This window comes from Borostomias antarcticus (genome assembly GCF_949987555.1).
Source record: "Borostomias antarcticus genome assembly, chromosome: 6".
NCBI classification, from domain to species: Eukaryota; Metazoa; Chordata; class Actinopteri; order Stomiiformes; family Stomiidae; genus Borostomias; species Borostomias antarcticus.
In genome coordinates this window covers 21,995,285-22,012,376 of record NC_140239.1, presented here as the reverse complement: position 1 = coordinate 22,012,376, position 17,092 = coordinate 21,995,285, and the positions used below count along the sequence as shown (strand labels likewise).

The following is a 17,092-nucleotide window of genomic DNA, read 5'->3' as shown; positions in this document are numbered from 1 at the left end:
CCATCCATTGAGTCATTCACCTACCTATCTTGATATACACTTCACCATCCATAGACACCTTTATATCTTTATATACACTTCACCACCCATAAAGTCTCCTTTATATCTTTAAATACACTTCAACATCCATCTATTCACACACCCGTTGCTGATGATACGTGTTACTCAGGTGTCAGCTAATGATGAACCCTAAACCTAACCCTCAGAGTCTAAAGTTTGCTGCTACATCCATCTTTTTTGCTTTTCTCTCTCTCTCTCTCTCTCTCCTTCTCTGTCTCTCCACTCTCACAGACACAATGGTGAGGTGCCTTCATCGCGACCAAAGTCAGACTTGGAGCCAACGTTACCCAGCAAGCCAAAGACCTTGTCTGGAGACTGGGGAGAGAGGGCCTTGGACATGGGTATGTACTGTATGGAGGCTATCTGTAGACTACATGGGTATATACTGCATGGAGGCAGTCTGTAGACTACATGGGTATGTAGGCAGTCTGTACACTACATGTGTATGTACTGCATGGCGACGGTCTGTAGACTATATGGGTATGTACTGCACAAGGGCTGGGTATTGGTAAGGGCCTCATGATACGTATCACGATACATGGGTCACGATACGTATCACGATACATTGTGATACGATACAATACATATTGCGATACATTGCGATACACTACATAATTTACTGAACATAATAAAATACAGCTGAAAATACAATTCCATCCCTTGTTCCCTGGAGGTGATCCTGAGGGCGGAGGGAATGTAAGGACATTTAAGATCAAATTAAAACATGAATAATGTACAGTGTACTGAATTTTATCTTTAATTTTCTTCATCAATCTACATCTATTCCTCTACGGAAGAGCATTAGGGCCAACAACAGATTATTTTTTTTAAGCTTCTGAGTTTAAAGTCAGAATTTCTGACTTTAAAGTCAGAATTTTTTAATTTAAAGTCAGAATTTCTGAGAAAAAAGTCAGAAATAACTTCTGAGATTAAAGTCAGAATTTCTGAGAAAAAACTTGGAAGCTTAAAAAAAAACTCTGTTGTTGGCCCTAATGCTCTTCTGTAATTTCCTGTCTTGTTCTGTATATTTCTTGTTCTTTGTTTTTTTTCTTCTGTATCGATACTGTACCGTGGAAAATCGCTACAGTAACACATGAAAAAATATTGCGATGTATTGCTGTAGCGATTTTATTGCACAGCCCTATACTGCATGGGGGTGGTCTGTAGACTACATGGGTACTGTATATACTGTATGGAGGCAGTCTGTAGATTACACGGGTAAGTACTATATGGAGGCAGTCTGTAGACTACATGGGTATGTAGGAAGTCTGTTGACTACATGGGTATGTACTGTATGGAGGCAATCTGTAGATTACAGGGCATCTGACACCCACACAGTGAGCTAGTCCTCGGCACGGGAACAGGAAATGGCAACCGATTACAACTGGTAAAGAGTAGAATATGGACGATATGGAGTTTAGTTTCACTCACATAATACATGTATGGTTTGTGGATCCTACCCTGAAGCGCACCATTTTGATTTGCGCACCAAGTTTTTAACATGATTGATTTTATAGATAACTGAAATAATACCTTTGCGATCTGTTGTAAATCAATGAATCAATCACTTTACTTAACGAAAAGGCCAGTTATTAACCCTTTCAGGACAGGCTAAATATAGAGAAGCTGTGTGATTTTGGTGGGATCTGATATTTCTGATGATGACATTTCATAAACTTAACACACACAGATCTAATGTCCATTGGCAGAGTGTTCCATAGCCTTGGCGCTGCCACCAAGAAGGCTCGGTCCCCTCTGCTGACCATGTTTGACCGGGGCATGTTTAAAAGTCTCTGGTCACCTGATCTCAGGGTCCTTGATGTTGAGGTGTATTGTATGAGTTCTGTGATTTGGCGAATCTGGAGCAAGAACATTGAGTGCTTTATATACAAACAGGAGGGTTTTGAACTGTACTCTCTGTCACACCGGGAGCCAGTGGAGGGAGGCCAGGACTGGAGAGATGTGTGTGGTGCCCTTCAGTAGCCTGGCCGCGGCATTCTGCACCAGCTGGAGGCGAGAGATGGTTTCCTCTGAGATCCCGGTGTACAGAGAGTTACAGTAGTCCAGTCTGGAGAACACAGGCAGGATGATGAGTCTGTGGAGGTCTTGGAAGGAGAGGAAGGGCTTGATCTTGGTGATGAGGCGGAGTTGGAAAAAGCACGATTTCACCACTGTGCTCACCTGTCTGCTGAACCTCAGGTCAGGGTCGAACACCACTCCCAGGTTCCTGACCTGAGGCTTCAACAGGGTTATGTAAGGATGTCAATAGTCTAGCAAATCTAAGATCTAAATAGCAAAGATGTTATCACAATCCCCCCTAACTTCAGTTCTGCTGGGGAAGGGCAACTAGATAAAGACAAATGGACCACCTGAAAAAGACAAAAGAAAGGTGCTAGTAAATTTACAAGCAAGTTCGCATTGTTTTCCCCGTTAGAAAACATGGCCATGGACATCCGCACTAGTGTAATCCAGGCCTGAGAGTGAAGGAGAAAGAATGTTGAGAGAGAGGGAGAGAGAGAGGCGAGAGTGAAGGACAAGTATAGAATGTTGAGAGAGAGTAAGTAATACAGTAAGTATGTATGGTAAAGCCTTGTCCTAGCAGATGCCTCTGAAAGTGACAAAGGAGCTACTAACAGGACAGGCTGACCAGTGACCACAGGTGGTCAGAGTCCAGGAACATGGAAAGTCTCTCCTCACTCTACTCCAACTTACACTGCCGAACGACACCAACGTTGTTATCTAACATCCAGGGAACACGCACGCAACACACGCACGCGCGCACACACACACACACACACACACACACACACACACACACACACACACACACACACACACACACACACACACACTTACTATCTCTGTCTCTCAATCTCTCTCTTTCTCAGTCTCTTTCTGTTGACCTGATGCATTTTGATGACCTATCTCTGTCTCTCTATCTATTTCTCTGTAGACCTTATGAGTTTTGACGACCTGTCCTCCGTCTCGGAGAAGCTCTCCCACCCCACCGCCAATAGACCAAAGATGCCTGGCAGGAGGCTTCCTGCCCAGTTTGGAGGACACTCTGTGAGTGGACACACACATACACACAGTACATGTACACAGGTCTGAGTTGTGACTGACCTGTACGTCATCCTGAAGAAGTCCTCAAGAACACCCTCCATGAAGACCAGATGGACAGGTCAGGGTCAGCCTGGGGTGATGGACTGACTGGACAAGACTGTCAAAATTCCAGACAGGCCTGCTCTGATTGTGTGTGTGTGCGTGTGTGTGCGTGCGTGCGTGCGTGCGTGCGTGCGCGTCTAAAAACCACACTATGTTGTAAATGACATTAGATCAGATCTGACTGTATTGTCCATCTGAGGACATACATGTTCCACAAAGCTCTGCTTCCAGATGTACTTTAACCTTCAACCCTAACCCTCTTCTGACAGCCCAGCAAGGAGGTGAACGTGGAGAAGACTTTCAGGATGGAGGAGGAGGAGGGAGCCAAACCAAAGCTGACAGACACCAGAAAGGTAAGCTATAAAATGAAGCCAGACAGGTAACCCAGCAACGCTGCTTTAATCGGGCCTCTGGCCATCTACCTGTTCAAAGTGAGAGAGATCAATAGGTCCACTATGAAGAGGAAGGGAGGGTGGGTGGGGGGGAGAGATATGGGAGGGAGAGAGGAAGAGAGAGAGGGAGAAAGGGAGGGGGGAAGAACAGAGAGAGGGATGGCCATGCAGTTCCAGATAGCAGCAGTACACCTCTCCGACTTTGAGAGAGACGGAGACGGAGAGAGAATTCTATGCACTGCATGAGAGGGAGGGGGGTGGGGGAGATATGAAGGGAATGTTATGTAGAAGCACAGCATTAGGATGCAGAAGGGTCACCCACAGCTAACCTATAGCTAGCCATTACAAAGACACAGGCTATCCCAGTTGGCAAGAAGTCGTTGAAAAGACGACTTTGCCAGACGTCTAAAAAACATAGGGATTTGATTCAAATTGATCAAAGGGCGTCTTTTTAAGGTCGTTGAAAAGGCATCTTTTACAGATCTTTGCCAGATGTCTAAATTTGGTTCGAAATTTTCTTGAAAAGGCGTTGAAAAGATATATATGTGTGTGTATATATATATATATATATATATATATATATATAGAGAGAGAGAGAGAGAGAGAGAGAGAGAGAGAGAGACAAGCTTACAATTGTATTCCCATAATAAAACACATTTTTTAAAGATTCGCGACTACGAATTGTTTTCGGAGAATAGGCAGGCACCGCGGCTGCAGTCACATTCCACAAACAAGGCAGAGAGCACAGAGATACAATGATCACGGATGAGTTCAGCCCTGACAAAGTGTTTGTTTTGCTATGCTTTCCAGGTTAAACGACACATTTTCTCTGTGCACATTTTCTCTGTACCCAATCAGCAGTGTTCCAACACACCGTTTAATGTTTGCTACATTTTGTCAGGGCTGAAGTTCAACTCGCCCCAAACCTCCAAGCCTTTACTCTGATTGGCCGCGCCAGGACTTGAATGTGAAGACAAGCCAGCCGAATACCTTGTACATAGCCGCTAATCAATAGCCGCTAATAAAATCTTTCTGAAGGCACCTGCTGCCGGCCAAAAACCTGCCAAAAAAAACACTGAAAAAAGAAACCACCTTTCACCAGAAGCACTGCGCGATAATGACAGGGAGTATGAAAAACCCCGAAAGAGAGCTTTCCAGCCTCACTGGCTAGGGTATGATGAGGAGAAGGGAGAAGTATTTTGCAAGCTTTGCCGATCTACAGTATGCCAGCGTATGCAGACAAGTGAGTGAAAACATTAGACAGCTCTTAAGTGAAATAGCTAGCTAACTAGCCTTTTGCTGTTAAATGTACTAAAATGTACCATAATAAACATTGACTTTACATGTACTTGTATCACGTCATTCTTCTGAGGCATGATGATGAGATCAACCACTTGTAGAAGCACTCTTCACTCAGTGACAAACCACTGATATCTGATTCTATAAAATGCTTGCCGCTTAAGCGTTAGCTAAATTTGGCTATATATTCCAGGCTAGTGATACAACATTGGGGCCAGTAACTTTTAAAATCCACTGGCCTTAGAAATATGCCAAAAGGCATCTTTTTAAGGCTGTTGAAAAGACATCTTGAATTCAAACTAATTTCGACCATCAATTAATGATATTTTTTTTATTATGATATCATCCTATCATCATTTGATTCTCAAAATAAGACAAGTACAAAATACAAAACCATGCATTCAAATTGTTTGGAGAATAATAAATAGCCTTCAAAACATTTAAAAGAAAATACCTTTAAAAAGTAGACAGAAAACAGGGCCACTAGGGAAGTATATGTAACTGAGTGAAATGTGGAGTAGCTGGTGAAATTCACTCCTCAAAGACGGACGCCCCTATTGACGCAACTGTCGGCGTGTCTGCCTCACATCTATCTATCAAGCGGAACAGTTTGTCAAACATGAATCCCACCCTTAAAGGCCCTACGAGGAGTTTCGGGAAGCGGAAGTGTTTTCTGCCCAAAAAGACCACATTTCCCATGAGCCTCCCTGCGCACTGTTGTAAACCTTAGCTACCTGAGCGGGTGTTTTGAAGAGGGAACGATGGCCACCGACGAGGTAATTACATATGTATTACTAGTAACGTTACTTTTGACAATATATAACGGTCATATTTACTCGCGCTGTCTCTGTCGGCGGCGTAGGCTACTGCAGTAAATCGTTTCGTCATTCCAAGGACGTTCTGGACGACCCGACCACAAAATAATAATCTAAAGATTCACCCACATTAAAATGAGACTGTTTCGTAACCAAAAATAAACTCCTCAGGGTACCTTTAACCCCTTAACATGGGTAGAACTGTTGAACACAACGCAGATGAGGGTATGATGGTTACAATGGTGCTGTGACCCGGATGTCCAGTGGTGTGGAGTGAGTTTAGAGGAGTGAGTTTAACCAAGTGAAACGTGGAGAAGCTGGTGAAACTCACTCCTCAGAGGAGCGCTGACAAGCCTCCAAGAGGGACTTCCCTATTGACGCATGAAGATAAGATTACTGCAACATGATGCTCTCAAAATATTGATAGGCCTGACACTTAAAAGATCACTGCAAGATGCAAATTAAGAGTCTCACAAGACATAAAAATTAATACAAATCAATACAAATTCAAAGGTTAAGAGTCTCATATTTTAGGACCACTGCAAATAAGCCAACGGCTAAAATCCATATACACACACACACACATAGCACAACAGCATTTAAAACATTTTTTTTTTCTTTGAAAAATGCTATATGCTAGTAAACAGATATAGCATATAGCATAATTAAAATCAATCCAACAGAGCACACCTATTTTGGGTTGATATACCACGTTTAAAGTGGTCTGCCACGGCACACAATATCTCATGGTCTGTGGTCTTGCTGTCCCTCTTTTGAACAGCATCTGCAATGATAAAGAAAAACATTTTTAATCAACCATAGCCTAATCCTGATATGTATCTACAATTTATCTAAAGAGAAAATGGCAATCTACAGTACCTGCACACTTAATGCTGCACTTGCAAGACAGGAACTGATAACTACAATCAAATGACTCGACCTGTTCAGTGCTCTTACCATCTCTGAAAGTTGAGAGTCCTGCACCTGTGCCTTGTCTGGAAGAGGAGTTTCCAGAAAATGAGCCCAGGGACGACTGAGAGTGAGAAGTGGGGCATCTTCTATCACTTCCATGGCCTGATTGGTGACAGGAAGAGTTGGAGTGCTCTCTTACATCTGGACTGCCCTGTGACAGGGAGACAGAAACATGCTTGAAGTCATAAAATATACAGCCCCCATCTTAAAAACAACAAACCAAAAGCAAGCTACTGAAGAATAAGCTCTTGATGCACTTACCACATCTACAAGACAAATATTTCCCGAAGATTAACCCAAGGACGATTGAGAGGGAGAAGTGGGGAGTGTCTTCTCTCACTTCCATGGTGTGATAGGTGTAGTTGGAGCACTCTCTTATACAGCTGGACTGCACTGTGACAGGGAGACAGGAAAATGCTTAGTACTACTACAAATTATCTTTCTTACTCAAGCTCTGGATTTACACCACTCTCTGTGTGTGTTTAACTACCTGTGTCACTGAAAAGCTAGCGATTGACCGGGCAGTATTTATACTGAGGAGTGAGTTTAACCAATCCAACTGGCAGCTGAGCTGTAAGAGAGTGTCCATAGCAGTTTCTGGACAAGCAACACTTTTTAGGGGTCAAGCACCGAAGGTGCGTAGAACCCTATTGTAATTGTTTGTATTCTTATTATTTTCCTTGACGCCCTCGAATAACTGTTGAAGTCCTCCACCAAAAATGTTGTAACTCGGCATGTCGCAACTACAGACCATGAGTAACTACGCCACAAAGACTCACCATGATTCGCCCATAGGTCACGCTATAATAAGCAATTTAGCGTACAATGCTGCCATGTCCGCCCCGATTGACGAAAATGTATGACACTTGGTAGACATACGTCATTCCTCATGAGGAGCAACTTTGCCATATGCCATAGTCTCCGCCATGATGGATTTGACGGCAGGTTGAAAATTTGGCAAAACCTACAAAAAGTTTCTTCTCATAAACTTTAAATCTGATTGGACTGAAATTTCTCAGGTATGTTTAGGGTGCATGTCTCCCTATATGGTGTTAACAGCTAAGTCCAATCCAAGATGGCAGAGAAACTGGCATTCAAAAATTACATTCAAAAAAATAAATTGGGCCACAAAGTTCAAGTGCTTATAATTTTGCACGCCAATAATCTAGGGAGATTAAACTCACTGGATTTGAAGAAGGCATTACCATGTTGCACCACGTCGAAGCAGTTGCGTGACTTTAGCACTTACATGGTCAGTAGCCTACACACACTGGTGGTGGGGGTGCAGGCGGGACGGGAGTACATTATGCATTATGTGCAAAGCCATGCCCATCACGCTTTCGTTGATGTTATAACTTAAATGTGCTGTAATAGTATGGCCTGTTGATGGGCTTGTTGCTGCGCGCGCTCGTTGCTGTGCTCATTCGCTGCTGTGCATGCTCCTTGCGGCTCTCATTCGTTGCTGCGTGCACTCCTTGCTGCGTGCTCTCATTGCAGTGTGGTCGTTGCAGCCTGGTTGCTTGAAGCTTGACCTTGTATAGCCGCTTACGGCTTGAATTTGAATTTGATGAGGACAGTAGAGAAGTCACTATTTTAGAAGCAGGTTGTACATTCGATCAGTCTGGAAGAGGCATTCCTTACCAAAGTTTTAAAGTACCAACTGCTCAAAGATGCTATTATACAACATACATCTACAACAAATGTAAATTACTGGTGTTTATATTTGGAAGCCTAGGTAATGTCCACAGGCTAGTTGTGAGGGGCCAAGGCATTGGCAAAATTCTCTTCGATATCTGTGATACTTGGCAGTTGCCACATATGGAGGAGGTGCTGCTTCCTGTATCCATAGACTGAGATTGGAAACTTATGTCGTTGAGATTTCCAAAGCTTGTGCATCTATTATTGTTTGTGTTCAAGGATTTCTTGTCAAATGTGACCACAAATATTAAAACGTATGACGTAGCGTAATGTCTGTCAATGTTTTCTCAAAGACCTCTCTCTGTCTCTGTCTCCCCACAGCCTTCCATGTCTACTCTCTCCCATTCCACTCCCGTCCAGAAACCCAGCCCGGCCAGCACAGAGCCCAAGCCCAGCCCTGCCACGCCCCCCAGCCCTGCGCCGGCCCCCAGCTCTGTGCCAGCTCCCAGCCCTGCACTGGCCCCTAGTCCCACCCCCAGCTCTGCGCCGGCCCCCAGCCCTAGCATGGAGCCTGCATCCCAGGCTGAACCTGAAGACCAGGGGGTCCAGCTGGAGGAGCTCCGAGCCCAGATGAAAGAAATGCTGCTCTCGGTGGAGCTGCTGAAGACCCATCAGATGTAACTAGCATTCTCATAGTCCTCTAGCGTTCCTCTAGTCCTCTAGTTTTCCTCTAGACCTCTAGTGTTCCCCTAGTCCTCTAGCGCTCCCCTAGTCCTCTAGCATTCCCCTAGTCTAGCGTTCCACTAGTTCTCTATTGTTCCTCTAATTCTCTAGCGTTCCCCTAGTTCTCTAGCGTTCCCCTAGTCCTCTAGCGTTCTCCTAGTCCTCTAGCGCTCCTCTAGTCCTCTAGCGTTCCCCTAGTCCTCTAGCGTTCCTCTAGTCCTCTAGCGCTCCCCTAGTCCTCTAGCGCTCCTCTAGTCCTCTAGCACTCCTCTAGTCCTCTAGCACTCCTCTAGTCCGCTAGCGTTCTCCTAGCCCTCTAGCGTTCTCCTAGCCCTCTAGCATTCTCGTAGTCCTCTAGCATTCCCATAGTTCTCTAGCGTTCCTCTAGTTCTCTAGCATTCCCCTAGTCCTCTAGCATTTTCCAAGTCCTCTAGTGTTCCTCTAGTCCTCTAGCGTTCCTCTAGTGTTCCCCTAGTTCTCTAGCGTTCCCCTAGTCCTCTAGCATTTTCCAAGTCTTCTAGTGTTCCTCCAGTCCTCTAGCGTTCCTCTAATCCACTAGTGTTCCTCTAATCCTCTAGTGTCCCCCTAGTCCTAGTGATACATTATAACACCACAACCTTCTAAACTTTGAAATTGTGTTTGCTTCCTGACATGTGTTGCAGCTCTGACAGACAATGTGTTTGTGTGTCTGTGTGTGTGTGTGTGTGTGTGTGTGTGTGTGTGTGTGTGTGTGTGTGTGTGCGTGCGCGTGTGTGCGTGCGCAGGAGAGAGATCGCAGAGCTGAGAGGAGAACTGGATGAGGAGAAGTTAAAACGAGTGGCCCTACAGGTACATCTACAGCTGACACACACGCACACACATACACACACACACACACATGCACACACTCACGGCACAGAACACACGTGTTTCCCAGCTGAATGCACACACCCTTCACACACCTTCCTTCAAAAACACCATTTACACCCAAAAGCACGCCATTCCGAAAGCCACGACAGGCTATTCTCACGACCAAGTTATTTATGCCAAAACAAATGATGCGCATGGACAGGGGAGTGGTCGTCTGCACATTCAATCGCTTGGCACATTGGATAGCTTATCGGTCATATTGTCCTGTAAAATACTACTTTAAATCAGAAGCCATCTCAAGTTCATGATCCTTGAGATCAATGGGCCTCATTCACCAATATCTTCTTAAGTTCTGTTCTTAAATTTCTTCCTAAGAACGTTTCTAAGGAAAGCTCCCGTCTGATTCACAACGTGTTCGTAAACCGCTGGAAGAGTTCGCACCTGCCTTCTCTTAATGGCGAATCTCGTGGTTTTTCAAGTTCCAAGCTTGTGGCCGCTCACATGAATTAGCATAGGTAAACACCCCGCCAGCCCCATATAAGGATATGCAACTACAGGGTCGTGCGCAGATGTCACTTCTCTGAATGAATACTGGTCATTCGCGCACTCGACTCGTCAGCTTTTCGATAGCATAATGGTTTCGGTGGGGTTGTAGGTGCGTTAGCAAGTCAGAGGACTGCATATCGAATCCAGCGTGGGCAATCAAAATCCGATTTTATTCTGCCAAGTAGGCTAGGCCTCCTACTACGAGGAATTTGCCTTGGTGCATAAACATAGCGAGGCAGAAGAGTGAAAAATGTCAACGTGATAGAATACAATATACAATAGCCTACAGACTACAAAAATGTAGGCTATATAGCCTACACAGCTGTCAACGCTAGCCGTTGACAAAAGAGGTACCCTATCTGATCTTATCTACATACTGTATAGAAATGGTCCTTATTGTGTCATTTGTAAATTGAGTATTAGAGTTTATCTGTAATGACCATAACCTTGGAGCTGGCAGCAACATTTCACTGTGACTGGACATTAGGCTGCATGTGACAAATAAAGGAATCGTGAATGTTTAATCTTGAGGAGAGATATGCAGGCCAGACCAGCACGTTGGTGCCATAATAGGGACAACAGCACTGTTGGGTGTGCGCACCGCTGGCGATATGGATACAGACACCAGGGACGCGGACTACCACCCTCTCCGCAGCAGACTCTCCGTCTAGTGAACTAACACACATCCAACTGTAGAATTGAGGTGACCGCCAATTGATGACATGGTCATGGATTTGTTGGTAGGCTATTATATATAGGCGTATACAGCGAAATCTCACGGTGCTTTTGCAGAACGGTCAAAAAATTAAAACACAACACATTAATTTACATCAAAATCACAAATTATTAAAACACAATGTAAGTATTTTATTGACATCTTCAAGACTGATCAACACGAATAACAAGCAATTCGGAGCGAAATGATTTAAACAATGACATATCGGATATTCTGACGCACACAATGGAAATTATGGTTATAATTAGGACACGTTGTTGGGAATTATGCAAATATAATTGTATTTCAATCATATATCATCCAACTGTAGAATTGAGCTGACCACAATCACCATTTTTGCATAGTCTACATTTCCGCACTCAAATGGCCTACTTGCGACTGCTATTCAGTGTTCGTATATTCTATTCTTAGCTGAGAACAAATCCCAGATGAGAAACCATTGGTGAATGCCAGAATTTTCTTAGAAACGGCGTAAGTACAGTTTAAGAAGAAATGCTTCTTAAGAACTTCTCTACTTCGTTGGTGAATGAGGCCCATTGTGCATATCTGTCATTTTATTATTTATTGTCGTTGGATTTTCTGAGTTTTAAATAAAAGTTTGAATGAATGAATGTAGGACATGATTCTATGATTTCAGGGAACCGTGACTTCAGCATTAGATTTAGCCTACCCTCAAGTCACTTGTTAAGAAAGGAGATGCACTTGTTAAGTTCTGGCGAGTAGTGGTTCAATGACTATATGTTAAATGCAATTATTCTAAGTCACTTTGGATAAAGACTGTAATGTAAATGGCTGACTGTAATGTCCCTCGATTAGCACATTAATGGAATCCGCCACAGGTCATGACATGGAACAATCATTCGATTAGTACTTTGGCAATATATTCAAGGTTGAATGTGTGTAATAAGGCCGTGTGTAATAGTGCCTTCGTTGGGTTGGTTGAACCTCCTCATCTGGAGGGTCATTGATGCCCTGCGGAAGCAGCAGAACCTCACTGATCTCCAGAGGATGACATTTCAGGCTGGACATTTACCACCGTCTAAAAAGCCCTGTTACCGTGCCGGTCAAGAGTGCCTAGTGAGGATGGCCATTTGCACATTCCTTCAACCTGCAGCATTAAATAGACTACTTCATGCTGGAAGACTTCATTGATTGTCTGTCACACAATGTGCCTTCATTTTTTGCACATGTCTGTCCATCATTTTGACGTCCCATCAAATTTTCATTGAAAATAGCCTAAACTATCTAATGCTTGGACATAGACATCTGTTGTTTTTACATTACATATTTACAAGAGAAAATTTTAATTAGAAAACTATTTGACTGTGCAGCCAACCCATTGTACAGGCTATTTCAATTCCTTTTATAAAAAATATTAATAAAACAGTCGGCTGCAATCTTCCTGGCCTCCTTCCTGGCCCTGCACAACTCCAGGACCCTGAAGCAGACTAGGAAGATTGCAGCCGACACCTCCCACCCCGGACACAGTCTCTTCGTGCCACTCCCTCCAGGCAGGAGGCTGCGGTCCATCCAGTCTCCATAGCGTGTGCTCACATCGTGTCCCAGCCTTGCGCTCCTCCAGCTGAATTCACTTCCCATTCATAAAACCAATGCCACGCCCCCATTTGTGTGTCATCAGCCTGTCCCTACACTCACGTACAAGTCCACTAATATTAACAAACTAAGCTTAATCAAAATATGAAAACTAACCCTAACCAAAATATGAACATAAACTAATCTAGGGCTGCCCCCTCAAAGTCGACAAGTTGAATCATCAGTCGTAGACCCTTGAGTCTTTAAGTCGAGCAGTCGTTTTTTTGCTCCACTGTCAAGATGCACCAGTGGGCTAAGACCCCTCACTTGCCATGTGATTTATAGGACAGGCCAATAATTCGTTTTAGACCTACAGTAGGCTATTACTATAGCTATTTGTTGTGCAGTAAAAGGAGGCTTACGACTGATATAGTGGAAAAAATATTTTTTCCCATAGAGCTCTAACGTCCGTGAAAATGCTTTAGTGACAGCCAAAACATGTCCTTGTTGACTGCTGCAAAACGCAGAGCCTATTCGCGCATGCTTTGAAATGTGCAGTTGAGGAGACTATCGTCAAATCGCCCAACCGTAGGCTATGGGAAACACTGCATAAAAGCAAGGGGGCATCCGAAGTAGATGGACAATGTGGGCTAGATGATGCATGTTTAGCAAGAAAAATAGGCGTCTTTTATTGTGCTGCCTGTGAGTTTTAGTTTAAAGTTTGACAGCTGTTCCGACTCCTGCGGTCTCCCCTCAGCCTAGGCATACAGCTTGAAGAGGATAATCTGATCCAACTCACAAAATTCAGTGTCAGGTACAGCCCTATACTAATCTTAACCGAAAATACGCTAAGCTAAATCATATCGTAACACACACACACACACACACACCGTGCTACTGTCCATGTGTAGCCATGCCCGCTGCACTGTGCTGAATCCTGCTGTAAGGACAGACTCAGGTATTCAAACTCCACATCTCTGATATTCTAAGGTTATCACTGAATATCACCTGGAGCCTCGAGTCTGGAGAATGGATTAGGTTCAGCATAATATCTTTTATTACAAATGAGATGTAGAGACTAGAAGGTGACCCACTGTTTGCCTGTGTGTATGTGTGTGTGTGTGACTGTTCGTTCGTGCGTGCGTGTATCTGTGTGTGTTTGTGCCTGTGTGTGTCTGTCAGGTGGAGCTAGAGAAACTGAAGAGGACAGTTCAATCCACGTGAATATCGGCATCTTCCACCCAATCAGCAGGGAGCGTCACACCGCCTGTTGTCATAGCAGCTGGACAAAGACCCACAGGTGGAGGATGAGAGACTCCTCCCACAATCCTTCTAGTTATCACAAACCTATTCCACATTTGTAAGATTACATCTTTTGCACATATAAAGGTTTTTCTAGCTATAAAAATGTGTTAAGTAATTAAGAGGCAGATGTTAATGTCTTTTGTTATGTTTGTTTTAGTTTTCTTGCCAACGCAAAATGATCTGAGGCCTTAATTACTACTGTGCTGGACTGGCAGCCCCCTCCTTGCCTGCCCCCTCCTGTCCTGTCCTGCCCCGCCCACTCCTGTCCTGTCCTGGGTTCCTTGGGGAGGGGAAGGGCTGCTCTCTATACTACTGACCCTGTATAAAGAAAGAGGATGATTCCTTTCGTTTTCTTATTTTTTACGACTTGCAAGTAGTTGATTTTAAAAAGACAAATAATGATTTCAGTTCCAGGGACCTCATAGTCGTCTCTGCAGATCATAAAGAATGATATGTTATTATGCCTTGTTGCTACAGCGCTGATGTACTCCATTGCTGTATCACCTGGGAGAAATATGCTTTTTGTTGTTGTTTGTTTTTGTTTGTTTTCTAACATTCCTATCCAGGGTAACACTACCGTGCCTGTTTAAATGATTTTCCAGTTGTTGATATTGGGAGCTACCATGTATCTGATGCTTGCAGACTTGCAGCATTAAAAGCCTGACCAGCCTAGTCAGATTTTATAGAAGGCTCTATTTCTTTACTCGTACAAGTCACGTCAAATAGTTCCTACAGAAAGTGGGAGTGCTGATCTCTGCAAAGGTGTATAATATATATAGACCCTATATTTAGTATCAGAAAATACAGCCAATAGTTATCTACTTGAACAGAAGAGACATGGTTTCACACCACCGCATGGCCTGTGGCTTGCTCCTGGCTGGTCAGTGATGTTGCACTGTACGCCAGACGTTCTCCACCCTCCTCTCAACACCGTGCAGCTCTTTCAAAAGACAAAATCATGTGTGCTTCAAAGAGAAAGCTTTCTCTTTTCAACATTCAAGATAAAACCTGTAATCTTACACGGCCGTGACTTCTGTCTGTCTGTGTGTCTGCTCATCTCTCGTCTGTTGCTGCTCTCCTGAAGCCGGGACAGAGCCAGCTGACTGGACCCTGGCGCGCCATCATGCTCACCCAGTAACATCTGCTATGTCCCAGTCCTGCCATGGCTCTGAGAGAGAGAGCAGAGAGATGTCTACTCAGCTAACTATGCACACACAGTCCAGGCCCCTGGTCCCAGTCCGTGGTCTGGTGGGAAGGTGTGGTCTGGCTGGGTACCTATGCACCGTTGTGTTCTGCCCTGAGCCCTAGCTACAGCTGGCCCTGTCTCTACAGCCAGCAGACAGCTACAGCTGCCCCACCATGTTTATTGTTAGCTGTGTGTGTGTGTGTGTGTCAAGTTATTAATCGAGTAACACTGTCATGGTTATCAGGCCTTACAGAGTAGTGATGGAGGATGGTAGGAGAATCAGAGGACGGTAGTGATGGTTGATGGTACAGTACATGTCCTAGAATACAGCTCAGACAAATCATGAAGATACACTTTGGAAGGACTTTCCCCTTGGGGTTAGGGTTATACGCTTGTAATGGATTGGAGGGATGTGCATGCCCCTCAAGCCAACGTTGGAATGGATTTGAGGCAGAGAATGGGAGCTTCTGATGTTTGTTTTTTTGTACTCCGCGTGGTTGGAGGGATTTTGTCCTACTTCCCAGATCCAGGCGATAGTGGACAGGCTTGCTTCTCTGTTCTAGAGGTTAGCTGATTATTGCATCTCACCTATCTCTCTCTCTCTCTCTCTCTCTCTCTCTCTCTCTCTCTCTCTCTATATATATATATATATTTATATATATATATACACTGATCTCACAAATATCTTATCCAGCAAGAAAATATGATCCTTCTGCACCAGTACACCCGTGTGTGTATGTGTACCTTCCTCAGGCATCCAGTCTTAGGAGAGAACATTCCTGATCAGGGAACTGTGTGTGTGTGTGTTAGTGTGTGTGTGTTAGAGGGTCTGTGCGTCTTGAATGTTTATATGAGGATGGATTCTAGTGTTGGCCTTGACAACCAGTAAGCTCTCTGACTTGATGCAAGACAATTTCCTGTTGTTCCCTGAAGCAATAAGATTCAGAAATGTCTTATGCCTAAATGTCTTATGCCTCCATGTTTCTCATGGCTTAACGTTGAGGTTGAGCAAAAAGATAAGCAGTCGGAAAAAATAGCTGTTCATATGAGTCATTGGTATGCTATAACAGTACATTCCCCTGTTTGAGATTAAAGGAGGTTGGGTGCACATTTAACATCTTTCCAAGTGATCTTGTTTACATGTGCTGTAAAAAATAAATTGCATGAACTGAGATTCTTTCCTAAATGAATAAATATCATCTTTATTTACAGTCATGTGTGTCTTTATGGTTTGTGCTATGTTACGGGTTTGAGTGTACAGTATACTGTAGGTTGTCATCACCAGTTTGAAATCATCAAAGTCAGCTTTATTTGTCTCACACTTCATCATACAGGGGTGCGTTTCCCAGATTCACCGAACTTTTTCGCGCTACGACGCTTCTCAAGGTATACCTTGGCGAAGGGACAGTTTTTCCTACGAGTGTTTCCCAGACTATCCCTTAGTGGGCACCTGAAGATACATCGTTAGGTCCATCCCAAGATACAGATATATCGTTAGAGGTGCTGTCCCTTGGCGCGGTGCTGCAGTGGCAGTGCGCCGAGAGGCAGAGCACCGTGCCTTCCCTCACCCCGGAGGAGGAGAAGGCCCTATCGATCATCGGCCTCACAGCCTCTCAAGGCATCACTGGTGGCCATGATTTGGAGTCTGGAGAGGGCCCCTCCAACATCCAGCCCTCAGCTGAGTCACCCCAGCCCTCAGCTGAATCACCCCAAGCCTCCCAGTCCTCTGGAGAGGAGACCCCAGCGTGGTCAGACCGCTCCACCCCGTCGACACGCTCTCCCCCCACCCCCCACACACCCCATGACGTCCCCCCCCCGCCCCCCGTGAGAGGCAGCTGAACACCACGGATGCGAGGTGCGACTGCAGCGAGGA

At 44.5% G+C, this 17,092-nt stretch overlaps 1 protein-coding gene across 2 annotated transcripts in view; it reads left to right on the top strand.

Annotated features, from left to right (window-relative positions):
* Positions 1 to 16,382, top strand: part of cd2ap (CD2-associated protein) — a 68,746-nt gene extending 52,364 nt beyond the window's left edge. For both annotated transcript variants that reach the window (XM_084439953.1, XM_084439952.1), the window contains 6 exons: positions 292 to 401; positions 3,014 to 3,126; positions 3,495 to 3,578; positions 8,723 to 9,018; positions 9,829 to 9,892; positions 13,911 to 16,382. In XM_084439953.1, the coding sequence (XP_084296079.1) occupies positions 292 to 401; positions 3,014 to 3,126; positions 3,495 to 3,578; positions 8,723 to 9,018; positions 9,829 to 9,892; positions 13,911 to 13,952 (709 nt within the window). In that variant the 3' untranslated portion in view covers positions 13,953 to 16,382. The remainder of the gene's footprint in view (positions 1 to 291; positions 402 to 3,013; positions 3,127 to 3,494; positions 3,579 to 8,722; positions 9,019 to 9,828; positions 9,893 to 13,910) is intronic.
* Positions 16,383 to 17,092: the final 710 nt, after the last annotated feature.